At 44.5% G+C, this 8,842-nt stretch overlaps 2 protein-coding genes across 3 annotated transcripts; both read left to right on the top strand.

Moving 5' to 3' along the window:
* The first annotated feature begins 483 nt into the window (after positions 1-483).
* mettl9 (methyltransferase 9, His-X-His N1-histidine) lies at positions 484-3,936 on the top strand. 2 transcript variants are annotated; one of them, XM_028408219.1, is made up of 6 exons: positions 484-622; positions 830-991; positions 1,117-1,307; positions 1,385-1,594; positions 2,234-2,418; positions 2,496-3,936. In XM_028408219.1, exons 2-6 carry the CDS (start codon positions 896-898, stop codon positions 2,723-2,725), a joined length of 912 nt encoding a protein of 303 aa, XP_028264020.1. In that variant the 5' UTR covers positions 484-622; positions 830-895; the 3' UTR covers positions 2,726-3,936. The 2 variants fall into 2 exon arrangements, with proteins under 2 accessions (XP_028264020.1, XP_028264019.1); XM_028408218.1 differs by lacking the exon at positions 484-622 and having other exon boundaries at positions 800-991.
* Positions 3,937-5,072: 1,136 nt separating this feature from the next.
* On the top strand, positions 5,073-8,752 carry LOC114437487 (ER lumen protein-retaining receptor 2). Its single transcript, XM_028408230.1, has 5 exons — positions 5,073-5,340; positions 6,536-6,636; positions 6,794-6,952; positions 7,066-7,318; positions 8,005-8,752. The coding sequence occupies exons 1-5, from the start codon at positions 5,250-5,252 to the stop codon at positions 8,037-8,039; spliced, it is 639 nt and encodes a 212-aa protein (XP_028264031.1). The 5' UTR covers positions 5,073-5,249; the 3' UTR covers positions 8,040-8,752.
* Positions 8,753-8,842: the final 90 nt, after the last annotated feature.

Raw genomic sequence — 8,842 nt, 5'->3', positions numbered from 1 at the left:
CAAAAAAAAAAAACAGCCTGAGTCATTTATTTTCACATCCAAACTAAACAGAAGAATAGGTGGGCAGTTGGGTTCAAACTGTACTTGTAATTACTGTTTATAACCGATAGGTGGAGCCATAGGGACTTCATGGGCTCACCGGTCTGCGGGAACCCCCTGGACCCCCTCGGCAAATGATGCCAGGAGGGGCTTTTCTACACCGAAATAAGATGATTGATCTGTAAACAAGCATTAAAACTTTAAAGTGTGATTGAAAATTATTATTAAGAAAAAAAACATAAATTTCCTTTTACCTATTTATTTATTTTTTTAGTTTTTTTTCTTTCAGCATGTCTGTCTCATATTTTTACACTCGTTCGTTATTTCGTGTTGTGTGACGTTATAAAACTTAAATAGTTTGTAAATATGTTTTTTTTTTGTATTTAAAGAAAAAGTAACTTCCGGGGACTCATTTAGCGGTGACACAGGAAATGCAGACAACGCGGAAGTGAGTCTTTGTTGTCACAGTGGGCAGGGGCGCGCGTCTCGCTGTTCGATATAAATAAGCAGACAGTGGTTTCACAGGCCTAAGATGAAGAATAAATAACAGCTGCTTATCTTAAGTCCACCGCACCCTCCTCAGGTTTGTTTGTTTGTTTGTTGTGTTGGAACCGGAGACATGCCCCGGCGTGTTGGTTTACAATTGGTTAGCATTTCCTCCTCTATGACCATCCAATATTAACCACATCTCAGTGGCCACTCTGTCCCCTTTTACCGAAGGAGGCAGCCGCTGTCTGTCACAGCTTCCCCTGCTCAGAGTTGTGTTGTGTCCATTATGTGTCATCTACAGCTGAGGACACTGGTTTTTGTAGCGTGGGTGCTGGGCTACATCGCCTTCCTGCTCTCCGTCAGGAGGATGTGGACGGGGAAGTACGTCCGCAGTCCGCTCGTCCGTTCGCTCTTCACGAACATGGTGACCGAGAGCGAAGCGGCCGCGGCGGAGACGCAAGAGGTACGAATGCTGAGTTATCAGATGGAATCATGTCAATGCGTCTGAGAAGGCCAGACTCGAGAGGAGTGAGCTTTGTGGAAATGATGCTTGACAGACCAGACACTGACGCTTCTCTTGTCTTGTAGTGGTACCGGTGCTGCCCTGACATGCTGGGAGAATCGCTGCGCCCCCTGTTCATCCAGAGCCACTTGGACTCGGACACTAAGGCTTTTCTGAAGAGCAGCGTGGAGAAGTCTGGCTGGATGTTCACTCAGCTCTACCACTCTTTTGTATCAACCGTCCTCAGCCCTGTGGTCTCACGGACTTCCATCAATGGGTGGGTGGTACAGCCTGGCCTCTGTTTCACCTGTAGCCTGTTTTCCCTCTTAACTGTTTATCTTTCTTTCCTCTCAGGTTTTTAGGTCGGGGATCTATGTTTGTGTTTTCTGCAGACCAGTTCCAGCAGCTGCTCCAGATCGGCCCAGACTGGAGGGCCGAGAGGCTCCTGGACCTTGGAGCCGGGGACGGGGGTGTTACCGAGGTGATGGGAGCCCATTTCAGAGAGGTTTACGCAACAGAGGTGTCCGTTCCCATGAAGTGGCATCTCCAGAGGAGGAACTACAAGTGAGTAGGATTCTCTGTACAGGCCCCGTTCACACTGGGGAAATCAGTCCGGCTAGGGCTGGATTCGGGCCGTATCTGGATATATCCTTTTTTCTGAGTGTGCACACCGCGAATCCGGCTTTATCCAGATTGATTTCAATCCACCACTCAGAGGTGGATCTAGCCGGATTGGCTTACATCTGGCTGAGGTCTGAACGCAAATGCAGCTAGCGAAACTTCCGGTTCATGGGGACAGTGTCCGGGTCGCGTACAAAAGCCGTACGTAAACAACTGTCGAACTACGACAGCTTTGCCTCAAGTTTATTTTCCACAGGGCTACAAAGGAATAAACTGCTTTTTAAACCGAAAAAACGAAGGAAGAAGCAACACGGGACCAAAAAAACGACACATGTGCACACGTAGTCCTACCGCGGCCTGAGCGCACTCTGTATATTACGAGGCGCCACCTAGAGGTTTGGAGGACAACAAGCGCGCGGACACGCGTGTGTAATAGCCAGATTTGAAAATAGGTCTGAACGTATCCATCTTAAAGGCTATCCGGATTCAATCCTACTCTAGCTGGATTGACTTTCTCCAGTGTGAACGGGGCCCATGTTAGTCCACGTGTTCATCAACGTCTCTCTTCTCCTGCACGCTTAGACTGCTGGGTATAGATGAGTGGCAGCAGACAGGTTTGCAGTATGATGTGATCAGCTGTCTGAACCTGCTGGACCGTTGTGACGATCCGCTCCATCTTCTATGGGACATCAGACGCTCGCTCGTCCCCAAGACAGGAAGACTCATCCTGGCTGCGGTGCTTCCCTTTCAGCCATATGTGGAAATCGGTCAGTTGGATTTCAGTTCTTTAAATGCCAATAAAGCATTGACGTGTCATATTTGTGACCAGGTTTCTTTCTCGCAGGAGGGAAGTGGGAGCGTCCGAAAGAACACCTAATCATTAAAGGAACGACGTGGGAGGAGCAAGCGACCGCCCTGTCCAACGAGGTCTTCCGACGGGCAGGGTTTGAGGTGGAAGCTGTGACCCGATTGCCATACCTCTGTGAAGGCGACATGTACAACGACTACTACGTTCTAGACGATGCAGTTTTTGTTCTGAAGGCCTCAGAGGAGAGTGAGGAGTCTGCTCAGTGAACACTGAACGCACAGTGTGGATGTGGGAGGGCCTAATTTTACTTAATTCATCTCGGTAGGTTGAGCCTGGATGGATTTCTGTGCAATTTTCAAAAGCTTCATTCATAAAATATGCTGATTTTAAAAGAAAAAAAAACAAAAAACGGCGAGCCAGGTGTGAAGCTCAGGTACTGTAGTTCCTACGTTTACCAGCCATCTTGTGTGACAGTGTTACCTCTTACCTTTTAAACAAAACGACTGATCCTCAGTGCCAATGAGGATCAAATCTTCCAACACATATCATATCGTAGATGTTGTTGTAGTTTAAAGTCTGTTGTTTGTGTTAATCGGTCTGGGATGATTGTTGGGATTAATCCAGATTTTTCAGTGTCTGTAATGCAGATTATCATTGTATGCACACATCGACCAATGTGAGCTGGGCTCCTTGTAATTTACTAGTACTCATTTTGTCATTAGTGATGACAAAAGTTAAAAGAGGCCTTTGTTTTGAGTGAGCCTTTAAATAGCAACCACTGTGAATACAGGTTTAATGAACAATGTTTAAAGCTGCATTCATTGAGTTTAGCCACAAGGGGGCAGCACAGCAAAGCTACAAATGCAATATAATGCTCTAAACTGAGCCTGTTAGTTACACACAGTCAAAGGTGACATCAAATGCACACTGTTTTATACTTAAGTATGAAAATCTGGATAATCTTTATTATGTGTTTGTGTTATAGGATTTATGTGGCGAACAAGTCATCTGGCACACGACAAGACGTTTAATGCCAACATTATTATTCTTGGCGTCATGCCGGGTGTTTCGTGTTATTCCTTGGAGGGATAACACATGCTTAGCAAGTAAAAAATCTGGCTAAATAAAGCTTTGTAGTAATTTGACCCACTGTTAGAACAAAATAAACAAAAAGCAGCTTTAGAGCAACGATTTTGCTTTAACGTGTTTATAACTGTAGCACAAGATGAAAACTCTTAACTCAGTATCTAGTTTTCTTACTCAAGCTAAGATTAGCTGCCATAGTTTACTGATCCAAACCGGTCACATGACACTAAAGCAACAGAAATGATTAAGGGTGTTTTTTATTATGGGTTTTACTCCTTTTGTTTTTTAAAGTTACTGTAAACTAGTGTTATGAACGTGCACAGACATGTGTCACATTAAAACAACATGACAGTGTATACTGGATTCCAGAATTAAAATATATACATATACATTTGTGCATTTCTTGACTCTTTTTTTTTTAACATAAATATGGTGCGTAGTGGAGAAAAATCTTACTCCTGGTACTGATGTGATACAGATACTTGACCAGCTGTGAGTGAAATAAAGCAATGTAAGAATCCAGCACCACTAAAAATCAATAAGTGGCAGATGTGGATTAAGATTAAGAATACCTTTATTATTCCCACAGTGGGGAAATTACGTTTGTGCAACAGCAGATACAGACAGCAAAGGATAAGTTAGGAAAGATATATACATGATAAAATAAACTACCAATAAAATATAGAATCAAAAAAAACAGTTTACATATTAACAGTTATTGCACAGGTGAGTGGAGGTAGAAGTGGTCTGTAAGAAAACTACATAGTGCATCAAAAACTAAAGAAATAATTTATTGTACACTGTGGTGTGTGAATATTGCACCTATCAGAAGTGTTTATTATACAGCAGCAGGAAGGAAAGGCCTTCTGTATCTCTCCTTCACACACCGAGGGTGGAGCAGTCTGCCACTGAAGCTGCTCTGCAGGGCAGACAGGGCGTCCTGCAGGGGGTGGGACTCATTGTCCAGCATGGAGGTCAGTTTTGTCAGGACCCTCCTGTCCCCCACCTCCTGCACTGAGTCCAGAGTCATAGAAGGTCTTCAGGAGTGCATTATTGATGTGGATTTTTTTTCTGTCATTTTAAATATTAAAAATAAATTAAATTATCAAACAAATAATTAATGAAACATATATATGTCATATTGTTTTCCATGTTTAAGGTTAAATGATTAAATATAGGTTTGTATTATTTCTACAAAGCCTAGACTAGGTGAGACCTTCAGGGACCCGCCCTTGGAGACTCACAGGGAGCTTCTAGAAGTTTTTTTTATCTGGACTTCTTCTGTCTGTGTCTTAAAGAGGCGTCAAATACTTTCCTACTCTGATGAGGAACTTTATGATACATTTCCTTGTCATGGCAACTAGAAGTTTTAAAGCGAAAATCAGATTTACTATCTTTTCCGCAGAACATGAAAGCCGCGTTCAATTTGCATATATTATGCAAATCACTCCGTCCTCTCTTCTGATTGGCTGATTCCGTGGCCGCTTCCTTGTCCTGCATTGGATACCGTTGTCTTGGCCACGTCCCCAAGCCACGTCGCGCTTTACTCGCCATTTTCCCCCATCATCTGAAGCCAGAATCAGTCTGGTCTGGTGTCACGGTGTCATTCAGCACCTTCAGGTGTAAAATTATCCGTTACCTGAGGCAAACCGTGCTCCTCGTAGAGTCAGAAATAGGTTTGCGACTCCTGGCGCGCCTACAAACATGAACATTTTCAGGCTAACCGGCGATCTTTCCCACCTAGCAGCCATCATCATCCTGCTGTTAAAAATATGGAAAACCAGGTCTTGTGCAGGTGAGTAGACTAATTCATTCACTCAAGAGTTCGCACAGTCTTGTACAGAAACGTCCTGTGACATAAACAGACAACATAACATAACACTGGGCAGTTTCTTCTACACTTGGAGCTCATTAGCCGGTTTTTGCTAACGTTAGCTTTAACCAAGCATGCTAGTTGCTAGTCTCCACAGAATGAGCCCTGCCTTTACACAACGACAGTCATGTATGAAACTGTCAGTCCTATCGGTGCTATGTTAGGAACATGCCTAAATGGGACATGAAACTGGTTAAAGTGTTCTTGTGGTGAGGAAGTAGCCGGCTGTGCTAGCTAGTACTGACAGTGTTTGGGCCCCATACCAACGTCAGGCATGGCACCAGAGGGCCACAGCTGCTGTTAGTTTGAAATATACATGCTTTTAAATTGTCAGATGAGACGTTTCCTTGCTGCTCCGTGCTATTCCTACACTTTACTCCAGCTCGGGGTGTATATGACGTGTCTGACGTGGCAGGACTCCCAGCTAACAGATGCTAAGTCTGTGCATTTACTTTTGCATATATGCCTAGCATTGCTGCAAGGAAGTTGTTGCAACTTGCAAGTCGTGTTTTCCTGCTTTCCCAACGGTCAAAGGTCAGAGCACTATCACTATCACTGCAACGCAAGCAGTCACCTGACGCGTGCCAATACTGCTGTTTGTAGAAGATTAATACACACACACACACACACAGCACTGCATGCAAGTCAATGGCTACTTCAAGGCATTGCTAATCAGCAGCACTGGGCTATGCCTTCGGATCTGTGATCACAGCCTCCTAAAGGTGTAATGATGGGTGTGACTGTGCATACGTGTTTTCACTTGCCAACGTGCCAGGTAAACAGTGGCTGCAGGTGAAGTTAGAGACTGTGGAGCTCCTCTGAGGAGGCAACAGTCCCAGCTCCTAATCCAAGAGCACAGTAACAGTGCAGCTTTAAGCATCACATGTCAGTGAAACACAATAATAAGCCAAGATTCTTGTAATTTCTGCACTCTGGTTGTGGTGTTTTTACTTATACTCTTTATGCAAAGTGGCTACAGGAAGTAAGCATGCATAGAATAAAGGGGTGAGGCGTGTTACAGCCGGTGAACCTCCACATGCCAAATGTCAGACACGTCAGCCCCCCACCCTCCGCCGCTCGTTCTAATGTTTGCACATTCTCTGCTGTCTCCTCGCAGGTATTTCTGGAAAGAGTCAGGTCCTGTTTGCCTTTGTGTTTACCACTCGCTATCTGGATCTGCTCACATCCTTCATCTCCCTCTACAACACCACCATGAAGGTGAAACTCCGCCACCACACATACTCCTCCTCATCCTCACACACACTCAACGCTGAACTCATAGACACACCTGTGTTTGCTGAAAGATAAAGCTGCCCAGCCACACGATTGTGAACAATTGCAGCCAACACAGAAATTTCTTCCATGTGTTTCTCAGATTATCTACATCGGATGCGCATATGCCACTGTGTACCTGATCTACATGAAGTTCAAGGCGACCTATGACGGGAATCATGACACCTTCAGGGTGGAGTTCCTGGTCGTACCCGTTGGCGGTCTGGCTTTTCTGGTTAACCACGATTTCTCTCCCCTGGAGGTAGGAAAATTGGTTTTTATCAAGCACCCTGTTTCTAAATGAGAGACGATAAAAATGCAAATGTGTACCTACAATGTCACATTATGGCTGACACTAGTCTTTCTTTGCCTCAGATCCTGTGGACGTTCTCTATCTACTTGGAGTCTGTGGCCATTCTGCCGCAGCTCTTCATGATCAGCAAGACGGGAGAGGCCGAGACCATCACCACCCACTACCTGTTCTTCCTGGGACTCTACAGAGCCCTCTACCTCATCAACTGGATATGGAGGTACTACTTTGAGGGATTCTTCGACATGATCGCCATAGTCGCCGGAGTGGTGCAGACCATCCTCTACTGCGACTTCTTCTATTTGTATGTAACAAAAGGTGAGTACTGCTGCGTTTTTCATTTTATAATCGTGTGTGTGTGGCTCATCCGGGTTTCTGACCCAGGGCCTCTTGCACCCAAAACGCCAATCGTCCCGCTACACACACACACGAGCCAGAGAACCATTCACCGCTGCAAATGTGTTACACTTGCATGCCATGCGATGACGTCACTAACGAGTCATCGAATACTGAATTAGTTGTCGATGCATTTTGCCTCGAGTACTCGACTAATCGTTGCAGCGCTAGTCCGCTCATTTATTCCAGTCGCTGTGGGCAGGTGCACAGTTATCGCACGCTGACACTGATAAGAGGAACTAGTTTTAGTCCTTAGTCATCAGATCACACATGTTTGTGTACTGATCTCTGTCTTACCACTTTCCAGGAAGACATAAACTGTGCATGCAACTTTAAATGAAGACACAACCAAATGTGCGAACAAGCCACAACTGCTTGATTGTACTATTAGCTGTTTCTGTAATGTGCAGGTGAATTTACTGTATACATATAAGTGTACATCGTACAAGGGAAGGTTGCAGTCTTTGTGAAAACTATATGAATGTAATTTGTGCAGATTATTGCATGAATGCCGACATCGCCTCACTACGAAGACTGCGTATTCACAGTAAAGTGTGAAACACCTGCAGGTTGTCTTGCTGACTGTTTGTCCACCCGTCTCATTTCAGTGCTGAAAGGAAAGAAGCTGAGTCTGCCTGCCTAAGTGCGAACAAGGAGTGTGTTGGCAGACTCAAAGCTGGGGGGGGGATCGGAGAGGAGGAGGAGCAGCAGTAGTGGACACCTCTGATAAACCCCCCCACCACCACCACCACCACCACCACCACCACCCACTTTCAGCCTTCACCACTGCTTCCTCCTCCTCCTCCTCCCTCCAGTGTAAGATGCCTGAGACAGAGAGCGAGCAGGAGCCGCTGGCTGCACCTCCTCCTTCTGATCCTTCCGAGTCGATGGAATTGGAACACCTCGGATTTCTGTTTGACGCATCTTGCCTTAACTTTTTTATTACTCTGTAAAAACGGGGGGGGGAAGAAAAAAAAAAACAAGAAAAGTTTTATACATAAAAAATATGTACTCTGAAGATTCGACGCATTGGTGGGCTGAAGATGTAAAATTGCCTATGATTTGGCATTGTATGATATTGAAGCGGACTTCTTGTGGTGGGAAAATATTGAGCGTTTGTAATAGTATTTGCAATCGAAATATTAAATGTGCATTGTTTTTTGTTTTTTTTTCCTGAATTGATTTTGGGGAGGCATTTGTTGAATCCTCATAATCTCGGTGGACAAATTGTTTATGTTCTGCTCTTCTTTTTTTGACCAGTATGCATTCCCATGTGTAGAGACTCTCTTTCAGTTTCCCCTCCGGCCTTTAGTAGAATATTAATCCAATACAGATGCAGTAATTTCTTTTTTTTTTTTTTTAAAAAAAGCAGATTTAATGCTTAGGTTTTATTTTCCTTCGTATGCCATTAGAATGGGTTGCCTCTGTGTGTTTTACTTACTTCTA

Source organism: Parambassis ranga, chromosome 6 (genome assembly GCF_900634625.1).
Source record: "Parambassis ranga chromosome 6, fParRan2.1, whole genome shotgun sequence".
NCBI classification, from domain to species: Eukaryota; Metazoa; Chordata; class Actinopteri; family Ambassidae; genus Parambassis; species Parambassis ranga.
Note: the sequence above shows the minus strand (reverse complement) of the source record. Positions and strands in the feature narration are given on the sequence as shown.

Bases quoted from the DNA above. Each gene is read 5' to 3' on its own strand.
- mettl9 (XM_028408218.1), top strand. From the start codon at position 815: ATGTGTCATCTACAGCTGAGGACACTGGTTTTTGTAGCGTGGGTGCTG. The intron at 1,308-1,384 runs GTGGGTGGTACA...CTTTCCTCTCAG, and splicing joins TCACGGACTTCCATCAATGG to GTTTTTAGGTCGGGGATCTA. The intron at 2,419-2,495 runs GTCAGTTGGATT...TCTTTCTCGCAG, and splicing joins TCAGCCATATGTGGAAATCG to GAGGGAAGTGGGAGCGTCCG.
- LOC114437487 (XM_028408230.1), top strand. From the start codon at position 5,250: ATGAACATTTTCAGGCTAACCGGCGATCTTTCCCACCTAGCAGCCATC. The intron at 5,341-6,535 runs GTGAGTAGACTA...GTCTCCTCGCAG, and splicing joins GAAAACCAGGTCTTGTGCAG to GTATTTCTGGAAAGAGTCAG. The intron at 6,953-7,065 runs GTAGGAAAATTG...TCTTTGCCTCAG, and splicing joins ACGATTTCTCTCCCCTGGAG to ATCCTGTGGACGTTCTCTAT.